This window comes from Bombus terrestris, chromosome 3, assembly GCF_910591885.1.
Source record: "Bombus terrestris chromosome 3, iyBomTerr1.2, whole genome shotgun sequence".
Lineage (NCBI taxonomy): Eukaryota > Metazoa > Arthropoda > Insecta > Hymenoptera > Apidae > Bombus > Bombus terrestris.
The window spans coordinates 7,044,798-7,063,690 of NC_063271.1; the positions used below are offsets into that span (position 1 = coordinate 7,044,798).

Genomic DNA, 18,893 nt, shown 5'->3' on the forward strand with positions numbered 1-18,893 from the left:
TACATTGCTATACAACTATAGGCAGAATTCAATGTGTTGGTACCGACAGTTCTTCGCAAATATTTCGAAAACTGAGCTCGACCTTTATATATATTATTAGAAATGTCATTTTCTACAACATATCCAAAAATCATACGAATTTCTAGTAGATGCGTCAAATATATGTACTATTTATATATATATATAAATGCATATAATCATATACATATATATATGTACTAAGTGAACTTAGTTGCCAGCCTAATATAAAAATATTAAATATATGCGTATATACCTAATTTGGAAGTTGTATTTTTATTACCCTTTTGTTGGAAATAATAATACATAGTTAATATTAGTCCATAATTAATATTTATTTAAACAATATTTGGTGATAATTGAACAATTATTACGATCATTCGATGATTTTTAAATATGTTTGTCGGGAGCATAGTTTTGAATAACTTTTTCTTATACATGTAACCGTTGGTCGATCATAGTTTCAGAGTATTTGCAAAAGCTATTGATATCCCACAAAGTTGTGTCCGTGACAGCATACGAGTTAGTATACGTTGCTGGGAGCGTTCCAGCAGCGGGTATAATAACCCACCCGAAACATGGCTCTTATCTTTTATTTATAGCATATATAAGCGAGAACTGTGCGAGCTTGAGTAAAGCTCCGTACACAACTGCATATGCGAGATTGTAAAAAATGTTTGGTATACTACAATTAAAAATGAATATCATCAATATATTGGACTTGGATAATTTGGATTATAGACTATAAATAAAAGACTACATATTTATTTATATATATACAGTATACATATACGAATGCGTAGACATGATTATTTCATTCTTTTTTGTTTCAACAAATGATTTCTCAACGCAATCTGTTTTTCCTTAAAAGAACGTTTCACTTTTCCTTTTATTTTATGCTTTAACATTTGAAAAGCTTTAGTTTTCTTTTTTTCGCGATTTGTTTTACTACAAAGTGGATTTTGCCGCCCATCTTTATAACCAAATTTTTCTCTTGCTTCTTGTCCTTTCTATAAAAAAACAAAACAAAAATATATTAAACTAAAGTAAATAATAAATACATAAATTAATTTAGAAATATATTTCTTTTTATCCTTTTCTTTCATTTTCCTCATATTTATTTTTATTTTAAGTATTTATTTTTTTAAAGTGATATTAAATATACTTAAAAATTTATTAATACAAAACAAAATATTAATATTTTATTTAATAATTATTAATGTGATTAACATGATTAATAATTGTTAATTGTTAATATGACAATAACAAAATTTGTTAATATAAAAGGATCAATGTAATTGAATTCCTTTAGTTTGCAGTGAAATTGAAACATACCTTCACAGACTCAATGCGTGCTTGCTTATCATGTTTCCGCTTTTTATAAATATTTTCTATATCTGTTAATTTGACAAATTCTCCAGTTTCTTTATCATTAGGGTGAGCTCTTTTTAAACCGCGTTTGGCGTACGTTATTTGTTGTTTTGCTAGTGCCGCATCTATTTTCATGAAGTCTTCATCGGTCAATAACCGTTCGTTGGATACCAAAGTTGCCTTTTCTCTTTTCTCTGCAGTGATTATCTCGTTCTTTTTCATCCTTGAATCTTCTTGTGTTTTTAGTTTTAATCGTTTCTTTTCAAGTTTTGATAACCGACGACATTCTTTTCCTTGACCTTGATTTGTAACATTATCAATTTCTGTGTTATTTACATTAGATTTAATATCATTATTTTCACATACTTTCATTTCTGTTTCTTCATTTTCGCTCTTTTCAACAACATCTTTGTTATTATTTTTTACGCTTTGTTTTTCTTTCTTCTTTCCCAAATTCTCTTCTTTTCCTTCTTTTTCATCGTTGTCATTATGATCATTATCATTATCATCGTCGTCGTCGTCGTCATCGTCATCGTCATCGTCATCGTCATCGTCATTATCGTCATCGTCATTATCGTCATCGTCATCGTTGTCGTCATCGTCATCGTCATCGTCATCATTGCAATCTCCATTATTTATAGAATCTATATCAATCCATTCATCATCACTATCCTGTAATCGTAATTTTATTAATAAAGCTTCTCTTATTAAGGCTAATATTAGATAAAGATAAATAGTAAATTTACTTTCAGTATTTTCACTTACATTATTTTCAATACTAATTTTTGAAATCTCTGCGATATTATCAGCCTTATTATCGAGCAAAACTTCAGCACCTGGTACAAAATCATTAGCTGATATTTGACCATATTTTTGAATACTTAAGGTAATGTTCGTTTCCGTAGGGCGTCCTCTATCCTTCTTATGCAACAATTCAGGTATCGAATTTCTGAATAGAGTAATCAAAGATCGTGCAGCCATCATCACACTTCGTTCTTTGTAATATTTGTATCGTGCTAAATCCTGTAGTAAATCTCCATTCATAACTAATGGGCATCGCGTACATATCTCTCTAATAGCATTCAACCTGCATTTAAAATAAGTTTACATTAGATAAAATGATAAAACGTTTTGAAAACATAAATATATACATATATACATATGAGTCATAAATATATACAGCATATCTCATTTTAATCTCCCCAGGCAAATATTTCAAAAGATATGAGAAATATAAAAAAAAATGTTTAAAACGAAAGTTGTAGCATATTGAGGGAGACATATTGTGCTGTAACGTATTTGACCTTGTTTGACATTGAAAAATCTTTTAGAGGTCAACTTCGAGTTTTTAAATTGGAACCTAGATTTTTAAGTACATTATCTTATAGCTGACATCAAGATGTTTCTCAAATACTACCTAAATATATATTTTACACAAACCATTACAGAAATATGATTCCTCAAATTCGATATTCCATCGACATTACCGTAACGCGATATGCATCTCCAAGAGGTTGCACGAATTGGAGGCTGGATATTGTACATCATGTTGGCTCTAAAAAGAGATTCAATTTAAAAACTTGAAGTTGATCTCTGAAAGATTTTTCAGTGTCATTACAAGGTCAAATACGTAATAGCACAATATATCCCCCTCAATATGCTACAACTTCAGTTTGAAACATTTTTTTATATTTCTCATCTTTTGAGATATTTGCCTGGGGAGATTAAAATGGGACACTCTATATATACCCTATGGCCATAACATCAGCTGAATTTCGTTCTGTGACAAAATTGTTGACTAGTGTCTTCAGAATTGGTTCTAATACATCAGGTGGTACAAGTTCATGAGAGGCTTGAGCGATAAACTGTAAAAGTTTTGTTACTTCTAAAATGGTTAAAAATAATACATCATTATAGTTTATTTTTTTGTAACAATAATTTTCTAATAATAAAATGACTACCTCTTTGATGTGGTTGCAAAAATCTTTGTAGATAAGGATAAAAATTTAATAAAAATAGATTGTGCAAACCAATAAGCCTTGAAATTACATCTAAAGCTAATAATTTAATCTCAAATCTGTCATTATTTTTTTCCAACTGTTTGAATAATTTTTCTGCAAAACCTTGTGGGTCATGAATTAAATGTAATGCTGAGAAATTAAATCTCGGTGCTTTTGTTGCTTTCTTCTTAGACTTCTAGAACATTTAAAATTTACATATATATTAATATCATTTGTAGACTGTATCCTGGTATCTATTAACTATTAGTGACTTACTGCTAACAGTTGCTTCGCTTTTGCTAACTGTTTCTCGCGTTTCTTTGTTTTTTTATTTACTCTATTAGCCATTATAATTTCTTTAATATTTGGTTCACTATCGCTGTCGCTCTCCTCATTTTCCTGTTCTTCTATACCTGTGCCCAGGAAGAATTTCAAGCAAGCAACCATAACTTTGGTTGCCTTAACAAAACATCCTGTTGCCAGAACATTTACAGTTTTTGCATCATTCCAAATACTTTTATTATATAATTCTATCATGATGTCTGTTGACATTTTTGCACTCCTGACATTAGAGTCTTTTAACATTGAAAACATAAAGTTTTGTAAAGTTGTATTAATTTTTGTATTCTTTTGTTTAGAATTCACATTCTTAATATCAGCAATAATGTGTGTTTGAAGAAATTGCCTTAAATTTTTATCTTGACATCTTAGAAGTTCAAAAAATAAACTCAGAAGTACAGTAGGTTCTAGTAGAGATTTGTTACGTAGTTGAATCAGAGCTTTACAAAATGTCTATAAAAAAGGTATACACTTTATAAGAAAGAGAAACTCAATTTAAACTTTATTTAATATTGTTTTTAGTGCTTTACACTTACTAATCGCATATCATTATCAAGTACTGTATTATATGTTTGCAGTACATCAATGATTTCTTGAGGAAATGATTCTAATATATTTGGGTAACAATGGGCCACCTACATTTAAACAAAAGAATTACATAATGAAATTCTAATTTAAGTAAAATAGTAACAACTTATGTTAAATTTATACATACATATTTTGTGACATGAGATAATAAGTATGAGTATAAGATAATAATTTGTGCTACAATTAATCTATTTGTGAGAAGAAAATAATATGTTTATAAAATTTAATGTTTTATTTCTCATGAAGAACTAATCAAGAAATACAAATTAAAATAAATAAATTAGTGTAATAATTAAATGGTTTTAGTTAATGCATTCTTGGTCTAACATAAATTATACAAATAATTTTGTATATTAAATCCAACAGTTTTAGCTATGACAAGAATAAAATCATATGATACGCAACACTTGAGTTTTGGTTCATTCAAATTATAATTTCCTACGACTGATAGTAAACCAAGTTGACACATAGATGGAATTTGTGAAAGTAGGTTAGCATTTATATCAACTTTTTCATTAAGAATTGCACAAAAAATAGCAATCATTCTAGATACTGGAAAATTGTAAGGTCCACAAAAAGCATTTAACATTATCTTTTTTTTATCAGTAATTCTCTTCTTCCTCTTGAATTTTTGTTTCATAAATATATATTTATCTTCTTTTGCAGGATTATATGAGGCCAAATATGATGCAATTAATATATACTTTGCATAATATGGTAATTCAAAACTTAATGCCAATCTCATTGTTGATTCAATATCTTTAGATAATTGATTATTTGTTGTAAAATTTTCAGAGGAAACTCGTAGATAAATGACTTCTAAATTTGCTTTAAAAGTGGCAGAAATATTTCTCCATAACAAAGCAGTATCATTTTTTTTAGACTGATCAAGTTTAATAGGTTCTATATATTTAGAAAAATTTATTTTTGCCATGTAACAAAGTTCATTAAGATCTCGACAGAATCGAAAAAATACAGAAAGAAATAAATTTAAATAATTTTTGTAAAATCCATCTTCATAATCACATGGCATACTTAAAAGTAAAATTTCAATTAATTCATTTTTTGTATATTGTGGAAAGTGAATTTTAAATGGTTCATGTATACCAATCTTGACATGAAACTTTTCCCACACTACATCAGTTATGAATATTACACAAACATTGACATTTGATAATTCTCTGAGCTTTAAAAACGTAGGTAATAAACCAATATCAATATCTCGTAATTTATCACACTTATCAAGTACTATTATAATCGGTCGAGTATCATTCATAGAAATTTCTTTAAGACTTATTATAAAGTCAACAAAATTATCACATTTGTGTTGCACTTGATTATTAGTTGGAAAATTATTAAAACATAGTGACAAATCACCCAGGATGTACTCAAATATGTGTCTATTGGCTATATGTTCTATACAATTAATAGTAGCTACATTGTATTTTAAGTATGAGAGCATATTTTGCACTACTAAGGATTTTCCAGTAGCTACATGACCATAGACAAATATGCTATGTGGCATTGGTTCATCAGAATAACCAATTAAAGAGTACAGTTGCATTATAACTTTTTTGCGACATATGATCTTTCCATCCAAATATTCCAAATATTTCTCCATAGCTACAATCTTTAAAGCTTTCTTACTAATAAGCAATTTGTAATAATATTACAATAAACAAATTATTTCCTTCATATACTTTGTTAATTATACCTGCAAAAAAAAAAGCATTTTTCTAATATTTGGGACTATTATAGCATAAAAATCATGAAACAAATGTATACTTATTAGAATTATGAAGTATAGTCTTCCAAAATATTATTAAAATTACCTGTGCCAAAAAGATGACTACTTCATCAAGGCTTTTATTAAACTTATTTGGTGCTAAACGAAAGACTTCTAAAATTGATTTGTAATGCTGATGTTGCTGAAGGAACTGTAAAAAGATTAGAAACCATATTAAATATATTAAATAAAAATATTGCATTGAAGACTTACTTCTTCCTTGTAAGATTCTGGATCACGTTTAATAAGATTTTGCAATTGCGGAAGATTTTCTGGTAACTGATTATTGTGTCTCACCATTTTTTTACCTAAATTCATACATAAAAATAAATTTATACACATATAGATTACAAATTATAATTATTATATATAAATTAAAAAATTACTTATAACAATGCATATAATAATCATATAAATATTATATAAATATTATGTAAATAATAATAATTTTGCAAATTTATTTAATTTTCAATAACAAGAAGATATAATCGAATATATTATAATTCTTTTCTTCGATTGAACTTTACTACAATCGTAGAATTTAATAATATTACCTAATATATATTATGTACACGTGTTTCCTACATAAAAGATGGTTAACTAATTTGAATATTGTCAAACAAATTTATTTCCAGATAGAATTGTATTTTTTATGACAGATAAAATACAAGTCTTGCACAAAATAGAAAGAAGGATTATCTTAAGAAGCAATAATAAAAAATTCAAGATAGAATATATTTACCATTTGAATTTTCTAATAAAACCGTCAATCTAAGCCAAAGAGTAACCTTACTTTTCGCCTGTATATACTATATATTTTATTATGGTAAGTACCTTGACGCGATCTTTGAGAAAATGGAAAAGATTTTATCGCAATTTTTTGCAATTGGTTAATGATACCTACAAAACCGACAATTATTTATTCGAATACCCCAACCTAACCCCAACCTAACCCTTAGAGTGCTGAATACTCGCGGCCTATGCAGTCCGTACGGATGGCGCGCGGCCAGCGCTGACGGTCGCTGTGGACAGAGTACTTTTTCCCTAGACTGAACTCTGTTGATTGACTATTCAAAGCGCAAATCGTAATAAGCGTTATTGGCATTTGTTTACCGCCGTTACTAAGGAATGCATTTATATTTATTTCACACAAACGTAATAGTATTACTTCTGCGTAGGTGTTCGGAAAAATTGTCAAACGCATTTGTGCGTCCTTAGTCCATACCGGGCACTTACAGAAAACGGATATATGTGTCTTTAGTCCACACCGACAGCTTTTGCCAGACGCATGTATGCGTCCATAGCACTCTAAGAGTTAATAACTATTTATAACTATATATGTATAGGTAGATGTTTCAATATTTATATATAATTTACGTGCGAGTATATTGTGTATATTAAATGCCATACACACATTAATAATCAATTTTATTGATAAATTTTAATTACCGATAAACTCAAATCAATCCATAACTCCACTTCATTTTTTTTTATAAATATTTGTGATTAATAATATGTATATATTTTTTTAAATTTGTGCAAAGAACGACAAATAAGCGTCAGTAAGAATCATGAGTAATATGCATATAATCACTACGGAAATAGACGAAGAAATATCCGAAGATGAGGAAGAAATTCTCGTATATGTAGAATTTGAAGGGCTTGTTGATAGTAATGTGTTTAGTGAAAAAGAATTACGATTGGATATGATCGGTATAGATACGGAACATCCTATAATGCAAATTAATGGAAAGGTAATTATAAAAGATATATATATAAATAAATAAAAAAGATCAACATTTTACAGATTTTGTATTATATTTCTGTTTTTAACAATTTCAGTTTTATGAGGGTTCCTATGAAGATGTTGTCGGCACTTATATGTTTTTTACAAAAAATGATAGTCCCATGGTAGATGACCCTGTCTTTGATACTGCTTCAAATTTTAAATATTTTGCTAAAACTAGAAAATTACTAAAAATGCAAAGAATCTTTACAAAGTCTAGAACAGAAGTACTAGGTGATTCTGAAAATAATGAGTGTATTCCAAATCCAAATACACTTAAAGAAGCAGGAATACCTTCTCAATATCAAAAAGAAGGTACCAAAAACAGCAGCAGCTCAATTTATTTGATATTGCATATCTTTATTATAATTTTTTCTGTTTTTATAGCTCTTTTATTTTGGAAGACTCTGCGAGATAATAGGTTAAATGCATTACATTCATATTTAGAAAAACAACGAATCAGACAAGAAAAAAAATCTCAAGGTATAATATTAGAGTCTGAGTCTGATGAGGATAATCCATTTGCTATATATAACCATAAGGATGAAGTTTCTAATTTTAATAAGTCTATTCATGTTGATGCAAAGAAGGAATTAAGTTACTGTGATAATCAAATTGATTCAAAATGTATGTATCCTAAAGAAATTAATGATCAAACTTCAAACACTACTGAAGACAATTGTTATGAAAATCAAAAGAAACATAAAATTTCATTAGAATCTGAATCTTCAGTCTCAAAAAATGATAATCATTGTTCAATGAGATCTGTAAAAGGTTATAAGACTAAGCTGGTTCGAAACAAACAACTAAGTGTGAGTCAAAATAGACAAAGCAAAGAATTCAAAACAAAACATATCTTATTAGAAAAACATATGGATGATGATGAAGAGTCAAGTTTGAAAGACACATCTGATAAGTCTAATATTGCTAAAAGTTTTAATTTATTAGAAATTAAAGAAAATGAAAATACAGAAGGAAATGATAGATGTGAGATCATATCAAATGATCAAATAAATCCATAAAATGTTAAAATTATAAAAAAACTTAAATGAGAAGGAAAGATGAAAGAAATTTCACAATAATTAAAATAGTTGCAAAAGGATATTTCCAATCGCATGCAACAATAAATTAACAGGAATGTACATAAAGTTATTGCGAATATGTCTATAAATTAAGTAATATACAATAACGAAGTTAATATCACTGATATTCATTCAAATGAATAACATTTATTTATTTCTTAATCTCTATTGCTTAATTTTACTTTTCTAACTTAATCTAAAATTAATATAGTGGTACTTCTATACTAAACTTATTTATCAAAACATAACAAAGTAAGAAGTAAGATATTTCTGAACAATATATTTCAATAAAATATTATCAGTTTCTATTATTATATACCAAATAGAGTGAATCTTATTTAAATTAATTTTCAAATACTGAATTACTTTTTAACATTACATTGTATTATATTAATCAATCAATTAATATATATAAAGAAATCAAATTTTTTAATGCTGGAGACACGTATTTCTGATTTAGACATGTATAATTCACTATTCATAAATACATAAATACAATTTATTTTTTTACCATTCCAAATCACTAGGAAGTTCATCAGGATAGTCTCCTGTCAAACAGGCAGTACAATGACCAATATAACTACTTTCACGGTTATCCATACCAAATCTTACGGCTTTTACAAGTCCGTCCACTGAAAGGTATGTTAAACTATCAGCTCCAACATGTTTCGCTAATTTCACATTATCCAATTTATTAGCAATTAATTCTTCTCTTGTTGGTATGTTAATTCCCATATAACAAGGATATTTTAATGGAGGGGAAGCAATTCTAATATGAACCTGTAAAGGAAAGAAAGATTTATATATTATTTGTTTTTTCATAAATTTCAAACTAATTACAATACTGGTGATACAATAACGTGGATATCAAATTTAAACAAAATAGCGAAAAAAAGGATTTACTTCTTTCGCTCCTGCATCGCGAAGTAACTTAATAATAGGTCCAATAGTATTTCCTCTGACAATCGAATCATCTATAAGAATTAATTTTTTTCCTTTTACATTTTCTGATAAAGCTCCAAATTTTTTTGCCACGCCAAGTTGTCTAAGTCGTGTACTGGGCTGAATAAACGTTCGGCCAACATATCTATTCTTGCACAACACTTCCGCAAAAGATATTTGAGACTGTGAATTAATAATACATATATGCAGTTATATGTTTTATATTATTGTTCATTGTAATTATAAAATCCTTATAAATTAATAACTCTACCTCTCTGGCATAACCATGTGCTGCTGCAGTTCCAGATTCAGGTACTGAACTAACTATATCTGCTTCTACCGGAGATTCTAAAGCAAGTTCTCGTCCACATTGCATGCGAACAGAATAAACCATTTGTCCTATTATGAGAAATAAAACAACTTACTATAATTATATATCCTAAAATTTTTGTTATGTTATGTTATTTTCATTTTATTATATTGTGATAGATTACCTTCAAAAATACTGTCGCTACGTGCGAAATAAACGTATTCAAAGATGCAAAATGCCTGAGGCTTTTTGTCTGGTCTATCAACAATGTCTATAGTTTTAATACCTTCGCGCGTTAATTCTACAATTTCTCCAGGAAATACTTCACGTACATATCGTGCTCCAATACTTAAGAAGCCACATGATTCGGACGAAATAACCCAACCTTCAGCTTCATCATCATCATCTGATTCATTACCTATCATATCAAAAGATTTTGTTAATTTCGATTAATCATTGACAAGATAATTTATTTCATTCATAGTAATAGAAAGAGATTTATCTAATGTGATATATTATAAAATTCTGACATTCTATTATAAAGTTTTTATTGTAATTGATGATATACCTAAATTACCAATTGGTACAATTTTTCCAAGACATAATGGACGATTTCCATATGGATCTCTAACACCATATATCTTATCTCTTTGCATAATTACTAATGAATATGATAATGGTGCTAATTGCATGAGATGTTTTATACGTGCTGGCCAATCTGGGCCATTAACTTCACCTTCAGGAGGATTCAAACAAAGTGCTTGTGTTATTAATTCAGAATCCGAGAGAGTTGATAAACCAACTCCACGTCCTAGTACCTAACAGCAAATCAAAAATTATCAGAAACAAATATTAAATTAATATGAAAATATTTCTTGTATATTTTCTACAGATAGAAATACCATTTTTCTTAATGATTCTGTATTCACTAGCTCTCCATTGTGTGCAACTGCTAATGCTCCATGTGCAGTATGAACTACAAATGGTTGACAATTAACTTCTTCACTAGCTGCGCTTGTACTATATCTAGTATGACCAATTCCAAGATTTCCACTGAGTTTTTTCATGTTTTCATCATTGAAAATGTTATTAATCATACCCATACCCTTGTGGACATGAAAAGATTTTGAACATACACCTTCACTTGTAACAATGCCTGCACTTTCTTGACCTCTATGTTGTAATGCCACTAAACCTAGATAAATATTAATAATATTTATTATATAATATTTTCTAAAGAAATATATGATAGTAAATGCATTTATAAATTTACCTAAACAAATCACTTGAGCAACGTCAATTTGTGATGGCCAGTCACCTGCAGCAATGCATCCAAAAACTCCACATTCATGTGTGAGGCCAGTCATTGTTTGACCTCTCATTTGTTTTTTAGTGCACAGTACTTTATCTCTTTTACTTTCTTGAGGTACTATTTCAGTGCGAGAATCTGCTTGCATGTTACAAGATATTTTAATCATAATCTGGAAGACATTAATTTATCAGATAAAATATGAAATGAAAAATACTCTTAAGATATATTACTTTATCATATATACCATAAATTGAAACTTACATTTTTAAATATAATAAAAAATCAATTTAAGATTGAAACTTAAAAGAAGTTAAGGTAACTATATAATATTACGCAATAATGAAAAGAAAACAGTTTCTTTATATTGTAAAGCAGAGCAGACCCTTGAGATTTCTTAGGAATTATCAATAATGACCCTATATAAACTATTGACCCCTAATAAACAGATAGAATTCTTCTTCCAATGTTATTACTACATTTTTTAATATATTTGCTTAATCTGTATTTCGCAACTGATTTCATCATTACATCCCTGATTTTATACATACTGATATTGATTACGTAGAAAATATTTACAAGTTAATCTTGCCATTTGATGCAATATTGTAAAATATATTAGTAAATAATTATTTTAATGTAATCGTAATCAGAATTATAGCAATCATGAAATATGTAAAAAAGAGGGAGAAAGAAGGTAAGTTTTTTCTTCAATTTATAATATACAGATTTTACTATCTAAAACTTAATATATTCTTTTTTTATAATACACATACGCGTACGTGCATGGTTGTGTGTATGTATGTAAATCATTGGAACAATAACGTATTCAATATGAAAAAATTATAAATGATGAGTATCTCATTTTGAAGATGATTATAATAATAATTTTACCAATTTGTTCAATATTCAATCAATTGAAGAAATTAAGTTTGTAATTCTATTACAATTGCAATCTTTTTATCAGAGACTGTACCTACTTGTTGAATATGATCCTTGACGCTGTAATAACAAATGTAAAAAATAAATTACATCTAAATTTTTTTCATATTATTTCTCTTATGACTAAATTTATTTTATTGCGTTACTTTAATGGATTATCATTGGATTCGATCACTCTATCAAAACATTTTCATTCAAGTATACAAATTTGAAACTATGTATTCATACATACCACGTGCGTCAGAAGTTTGAGCCTTCGGGTCTGTCAGCTTGAATAAGATTCACAAGAGATGTTTCTCGACTGGCTTTAGAAATACGAATGAATATGCTGGTCAATGGAAATTTGTTTTTAACTGGAGGGGTTAGCTTCTTTAGTTATTATCTTACTTTTAAATTCTTTGACTGCTTGCTTTCATTTATTAAAATATCGGATGTAACTTGCTAAAGTTTTATAAAAGATCGATTATAGTCTACCGTTTAATCAATATATCTACGCGTACATTAAATTTAGCTAAGTGATTATTATTTTTTAATTTGTCATTATAAATGATTTTATAGCTATTTCAATTTCTTTTTGATATAAATTAAACTTTCAGTAATCAAATCATAGAAATCCAAGCTTATATAATGATAACAATATATTATAGCATCATGTTGTTTATAAGAACTTTCTTTTTCATGATCGAGCTGTTTATGATTGATGATTAATCTTATTATGACTTTTTAGTATATCAATTTATATTTATGACACGTGACATGTCATTTCTAAAGAACTTTTAAAGCTAATTTATATGTTTAAAATAAGCATGATATTAGTGTTATGTATCCCTATAGCATTCGATAATTTTGTCAGTTTTTAAAATAGCAAAGTTTATTCAAACTCCTTAGATTTGATTAAGATTCCTTGAATTAGAGCATTTGGTTTTTTTGTGATCTCTTCAAGAATTTTTCTTCATATGATACACGCGATATTCATAGATCTAACATGTAACTTATATAAAGATCATTTATAAATTTACACCAATCAAGCGAAGCAAAGTTTTGAAAGAGGGGATCATTAAAGATCGTTAATCGTATGGGAATTGAGAAGTTACGAATACGAAGTATTTGCTAAGTGGATCGAAGACAGAAAACATGAAAGGTAAGTATCTACTACAAAGTGCATTACATTTATAAAAGAAAAATGAGTAAAATATGATTTTAAAAAGATGAAATGACTTTTTTTTGGTTTAATCTATGTATTAGAAATATAAGTTAGAAAGTATTTTATTTTATTTTCGACATTGGAGATTTATATTCATCTTCCAGACAAGTATCTTTTATATGTTTGTCTGTTCGAATAGATAAAGAATACAAAATACATAATAAATAAAATATGCAGACATATAATTTATATTTTAAAAATGTAATCACACGTGATTATAATATTTCATTAAAGATTATTGCTTCTATTAGATATATAAATTGTCTATTTCGTTGTTTTCATCTAATTGAAAAAAAATTACAATTAATATGTTTTTTTAATAGTATCACTTAATCGTTTAATATTCATAATATTTTAACCACAATACAAAACGATATATACGGTACGATATATATGGTGCGATATATACGGTACGGATGTATGAAATATTATGGAATGCTTTCATAATCTATATATCTTATATATATTCTTAAATGGACAAATTTTATAGTTTGTGTTCAATAATATACAAATTATTTTATCTTTATATGGCTCATTTACTTAAATATTCATATTTCTAAATCCTACAATTTAATATCATACCATATTAATTATATTAATTTTATTTAATTTACATTAAAACTGAAATGATATTATTTAATGTTAAATTTTTATTAGATATAATAATTTGTTTTCTGTAAGAGGTTTTATCTCTTTCAATAGCTTATATAATATAAATAATTTTTATATCATTAGAATATAAGTGTGGGAAACTCATAATTGAAGGAAAAACCAAAAAGGTTTATGAAGTTCTAAATGATTCTACTTTATGTCTCTTACAAAGTAAGGATCGTATTACTGCTGGAGATGGTGAAAAATCTCATTATTTAAAAGGGAAAGCTGCAATTAGTACAGCTACTACAGCTAAAGTTTTTCAATTGTTAAATGAAGCTGGAATAAAAACTGCATTTATTGAAGTGGTAAATGACACTGCTTTTATTGCACAAAAATGTGAAATGGTCCCAATAGAATGGATCACTAGAAGATTGGCTACAGGCAGTTTTTTAAAAAGGCATCAAGGTATAATAATAATTACTGTAATTACAAAGTTATATATAGATGTTTATTATTTGTGTTACTTTGTTTTAATCTTTATTGCTTAGAAGTTCCTGAAGGATATAGATTTAATCCACCATTACAAGAAACATTCTTTAAAGATGATGCCAATCATGATCCACAATGGTCAGAGGAACAAATTATTTCTATTGGTTTTAAGTTGAATGAACTTTTAATAGGGAAAGATGAATTTGATATTATGCAACGTACTGCACTTGTTGTATTTGAGGTTTTAGAAAGGGCATGGGCAACTAGAGATTGTGCTCTTATTGATATGAAAATAGAATTTGGAGTGAACATAAATGGTGAAATTATGGTAGCAGATATAATTGACAGTGACTCTTGGAGACTTTGGCCATCTGGTGATAAAAGATTGATGAAAGATAAACAGGTATTTGATGTAGTTATCCTGCAAATAAAGGTATGATATTTTTTTAACTTAATTTCATTACCTTTGCTTTGTAGGTATATAGAAATTTGAATACTGTAACTCAAGAAGATTTGGATACAGTAAAACGTAATTTTAAATGGGTAGCAGATCAACTTGACTTTCTCATTCCACCAGCTAGGAGTCTTGTTGTTATTTTAATGGGGTCACCTTCTGATGTAGATCATTGTAAAAAAATAGCAGAACATGCAAAGTCTTTAGGTTTAAAGGTTCAACTTCGTGTATGCAGTGCCCATAAAGGCACTCAAGAAACATTGCGTATTCTTGCAGAATACGAAGGTACTTATGAAAAGGTACATATACTATCAGTTTAAAAAATGAATGGATTATAATTTTTATATTATATTTTAGAGATTTTATAATTTATATTTTGATAAACTTGTAGTTATATAAAATAAAATATCGTATATTTTGATATTTATACGTATATAAAAATATGTTAGAGGTATTTACACTCATTTAAATAACGAATAATAATTACAAGAATAACAGCAATAATAGTCTATTTACTGCATTAAATACAGTAAATAAATATTGTATTTAAATACACTATGTGTACTACATACTGTATTTAATACAGTAAATAAAGTATCAACAATATTTGAATTCATAATAAATTGAATATCACTTGGACGTATATTGCGAAGTCGTTTAATCACGAAAACATAATGATAAAACTACTGATATTGACAAATATGTGCTGTTTATTTTTGAATTATCACAAGTTTTTCTTCTCTCTTCTAGGTGGTGTTAATAGCTGTAGCAGGGAGAAGTAATGGATTGGGTCCAGTACTCTCTGGAAACACAGCTCTGCCTGTTATTAATTGCCCACCTTTCAATAATATTAATATTTCACAAGATTTATGGTCGTCTATTAATGTTCCATCAGGTGAATTCTCGACTGTAATTTAATCATGCTATCAGTTTTTGTTATAAGAACATTATTAAATAGAATTTACTAAATTTCCAGGGATTGGATGCACCACAGTTGCTTATCCTGAAAGTGCAGCATTATCGGCCGCTCAAATTCATGCATTACATGACCATATGGTTTGGGCACGTCTACGAGTAAAGCAGTTGATAAATTACATTACTTTAAAGCAAGCTGATGTTAAACTAAAAAATCTTGTTATATAATATATTGTGTCAAAATTTAATATTACAACTTTACAACTTAATTGTACACATTACATTGTAAACAACTAATTAAGCAATTGTTTATACAAGTTTATACAAATCAATGTAAGATAAATACCTTAAAGCTCTTAATTTCATTTAATGTAAATTTCCTATGATATTTATGTTACTATATATATATTTGTGGTATTTGGGCTATCATTTATATTTGAGTAATCAGTTCGTGAATGAATTTTATTTTACATAAATGTTTGTACTAGCCCTTTTTGTGTATACCGTGTTATTGTTTTTCTTAGTTATCCTTTATTGGTTACAAGTATATAATATTCATTTATTCACATTTAAACAAATTTACGAATAAAATAAAAATATGCATAATTTTGTATGCAATCATCTTTTATGTATTATATACTTAATCTGAAACAAAAAAACTTGAATGATTATTTTGTATCGAACATGTCAATAAAATTATATTAAATCAGTCAGTATACATATTACACACACTTTATCATTACAAATGTTGACTCGCTAAAGCTTCAATTTTGATAATTTCTTTTGGACAGTTTTCCGTTAAATTTATTGGACCATTTTCTGTTATTAAAATATCATCTTCAATACGAACAGCTAAGCCATAAAATTCTGATGGTGCAAATCGATTTTTATGATTAATATATATTCCTATAAATGATAAAAAGTAAAGTTATTTTAAGTGTTATAAATAAATTAATGTTTCCCAAGATATATTACCAGGTTCCACTGTGACTATCATTCCTGGTTGAAGCTTCAGACTCCTAGAAATCTTCCCAGTGTCGTGTACATCCATCCCCAAATAATGGCTTACATGATGTGGGCAATAAGTGTAAACCGCAGAAAATAATTCGTTTTTATTCAAATGTTTTGGTATTAGACCACTTTCTTGTAATCTTTTGCCTAATAAAAAGCACATATCATGATATAATTGATCTAACGATGGTAATTCTTTTAGTTTATGAATTAAAATATTTTGAACATCCAGTACTATGTCATATAAGACTTTTTGTTCTTGAGTAAATGTTCCATTAATTGGCCATGTTCTGGTTACATCAGATGAATAACCATGATATTCACAACCTAATAAAAATTTTAAAGAATAAAGGTACAATGAAGAATAAAATATTTGTCATCTATAAATATGCTAACAAACCTGCATCCATCAAAACCATATCTCCATCTTTAATTATTTGATTGTTAGTAATATAATGGATAATATTAGCATTGTTACCCGCAGCAACAACTGGTGGATATGCTAAAAATTCTGCACCATTCATTCTACATTCATAATCCACAGTTGCAAACAGATGATGCTCACTCATTTTAGGTTTTGATATTTCTATAGTTTTAGATATTGCTGCTGATATAATTTCACAACTCTTTCTCATTAAATCTATTTCAGATTGTGATTTAATTAATCTGATTTTATGTATTATATTTGTTGGAGAAACAACCATTTGACCACTTGTTACTTTCATTAATTCACATAATTTATTGTGTAAATTAGGTTGTGCTACATCAACATTGTCATACCAAATAGTACTTTTTTTATTTTCATTCATAAAAGAAACAAAAAATTGTTCGAACTCTGTTACTGGAAATGCTTCATCAACACCAAACATTTTAGGTGCTATCTCAATTCCAGTTTTAGGGCCATCCCATAGTTCAGAATGTTCATCTTGTTGTGTTAAAAATAAGGTAGTTACAAAGTTTTCATTTTTTGCTGTAATTATCAAAATACTATTGGCTTCTTGACAACCAGTAAAATACAAAAAGTCCGTATTTTGACGAAAAACATACGGAATTTTGTCAGACATGTATACTTTGGAAGCAGAAGGAATAATGATAATATGTGATTTGCCTAGATTTGTGACACAAGCATATGAAATAATATTCTTTATCAGTTTGTTTCGTCTCTTTTTGAATTCACAAAGCTGAATACCAGGTACAACTTCTCCATTCTTCATTAAATGAGGATGTGTTACTGCTGTTGGTTGGCCGCATGATTGATAAGAAATATTCAATGATTCTTTAGATTGTCGCCGATTTGAATTATTTGTAATGGTATCTAATGAATTTCCTATGTACGTTCGTTGCCCTAAAATTACAATGAATATTAATGTAAGAAGCTTTATGTTTATAACCTTGCACATACACATTTGGAAAAATATAATCTATTATTTATCGGTACTTTTATTTTTTTATTTCTTACCATATTTTTTAATTTGATATATAATAGAGTTCCTCAAAGTATTAAACATGTTAATGTAGTTTTAACAAAAATATTTAGATATACTAAAGATCTTTATGAAAATATTAAAAAAAATCTTAATAATCGAAACATATAGAATCACGCCATGTTATTCGGTAGTCAATATAGAGTTGATTTGTATAGTACTTTTGTAAATTGTATACAACATATCCATTCTGAGCTGCTACCGTGACAGGCAACAGACAACCACAATGTAACTATTCGTCTGAAGAAATTGACGATGGATTTAATGTA

At 27.8% G+C, this 18,893-nt stretch overlaps 6 protein-coding genes across 12 annotated transcripts; 2 read left to right on the forward strand and 4 right to left on the reverse strand.

Moving 5' to 3' along the window:
- Positions 1–328: 328 nt before the first annotated feature.
- Positions 329–7,429, reverse strand: LOC100649649 (protein SDA1 homolog). Of its 4 annotated transcripts, none has more exons than XM_048404093.1 (10): positions 7,339–7,429; positions 6,316–6,410; positions 6,149–6,253; positions 4,265–4,363; positions 3,666–4,181; positions 3,351–3,585; positions 3,139–3,274; positions 2,155–2,476; positions 1,354–2,061; positions 329–1,028 (listed from the first exon to the last, which is right to left on the reverse strand). In XM_048404093.1, exons 2-10 carry the CDS (start codon positions 6,400–6,402, stop codon positions 828–830), a joined length of 2,409 nt encoding a protein of 802 aa, XP_048260050.1. In that variant the 5' UTR covers positions 6,403–6,410; positions 7,339–7,429; the 3' UTR covers positions 329–827. The 4 variants fall into 4 exon arrangements, with proteins under 4 accessions (XP_048260050.1, XP_048260049.1, XP_048260048.1 ...); XM_048404092.1 differs by lacking the exon at positions 7,339–7,429 and adding an exon at positions 6,937–7,071; XM_048404091.1 differs by lacking the exon at positions 7,339–7,429 and adding an exon at positions 6,845–6,978.
- Positions 4,534–6,253, reverse strand: LOC110120345 (origin recognition complex subunit 5). The gene is made up of 2 exons (XM_020868569.2): positions 6,149–6,253; positions 4,534–6,030 (listed from the first exon to the last, which is right to left on the reverse strand). The coding sequence occupies exon 2, from the start codon at positions 5,935–5,937 to the stop codon at positions 4,639–4,641; it is 1,299 nt and encodes a 432-aa protein (XP_020724228.2). The 5' UTR covers positions 5,938–6,030; positions 6,149–6,253; the 3' UTR covers positions 4,534–4,638.
- On the forward strand, positions 7,307–10,347 carry LOC100650191. Its single transcript, XM_003394061.4, has 4 exons — positions 7,307–7,448; positions 7,647–7,856; positions 7,945–8,203; positions 8,276–10,347. Exons 2-4 carry the CDS (start codon positions 7,674–7,676, stop codon positions 8,908–8,910), a joined length of 1,077 nt encoding a protein of 358 aa, XP_003394109.1. The 5' UTR covers positions 7,307–7,448; positions 7,647–7,673; the 3' UTR covers positions 8,911–10,347.
- LOC100649761 (amidophosphoribosyltransferase) lies at positions 9,083–13,009 on the reverse strand. 4 transcript variants are annotated; one of them, XM_020868567.2, is made up of 9 exons: positions 12,706–13,009; positions 12,512–12,533; positions 11,496–11,703; positions 11,125–11,417; positions 10,791–11,040; positions 10,407–10,640; positions 10,184–10,311; positions 9,874–10,095; positions 9,083–9,750 (listed from the first exon to the last, which is right to left on the reverse strand). In XM_020868567.2, the coding sequence occupies exons 3-9, from the start codon at positions 11,698–11,700 to the stop codon at positions 9,478–9,480; spliced, it is 1,605 nt and encodes a 534-aa protein (XP_020724226.1). In that variant the 5' UTR covers positions 11,701–11,703; positions 12,512–12,533; positions 12,706–13,009; the 3' UTR covers positions 9,083–9,477. The 4 variants fall into 4 exon arrangements, with proteins under 4 accessions (XP_020724226.1, XP_012175860.1, XP_048260054.1 ...); XM_012320470.3 differs by lacking the exon at positions 12,512–12,533 and having other exon boundaries at positions 12,706–13,008; XM_048404097.1 differs by lacking the exons at positions 12,512–12,533; positions 12,706–13,009 and adding an exon at positions 12,426–12,441.
- Positions 13,010–13,269: 260 nt separating this feature from the next.
- On the forward strand, positions 13,270–16,489 carry LOC100649872 (multifunctional protein ADE2). The gene is made up of 6 exons (XM_003394057.4): positions 13,270–13,614; positions 14,413–14,736; positions 14,820–15,163; positions 15,238–15,513; positions 15,965–16,109; positions 16,191–16,489. The coding sequence occupies exons 1-6, from the start codon at positions 13,608–13,610 to the stop codon at positions 16,355–16,357; spliced, it is 1,263 nt and encodes a 420-aa protein (XP_003394105.1). The 5' UTR covers positions 13,270–13,607; the 3' UTR covers positions 16,358–16,489.
- On the reverse strand, positions 15,856–18,742 carry LOC100649990 (xaa-Pro aminopeptidase 3). Its single transcript, XM_020868568.2, has 6 exons — positions 18,600–18,742; positions 17,541–18,485; positions 17,105–17,467; positions 16,862–17,035; positions 16,476–16,774; positions 15,856–16,282 (listed from the first exon to the last, which is right to left on the reverse strand). The coding sequence occupies exons 1-4, from the start codon at positions 18,646–18,648 to the stop codon at positions 16,869–16,871; spliced, it is 1,524 nt and encodes a 507-aa protein (XP_020724227.2). The 5' UTR covers positions 18,649–18,742; the 3' UTR covers positions 15,856–16,282; positions 16,476–16,774; positions 16,862–16,868.
- Positions 18,743–18,893: the final 151 nt, after the last annotated feature.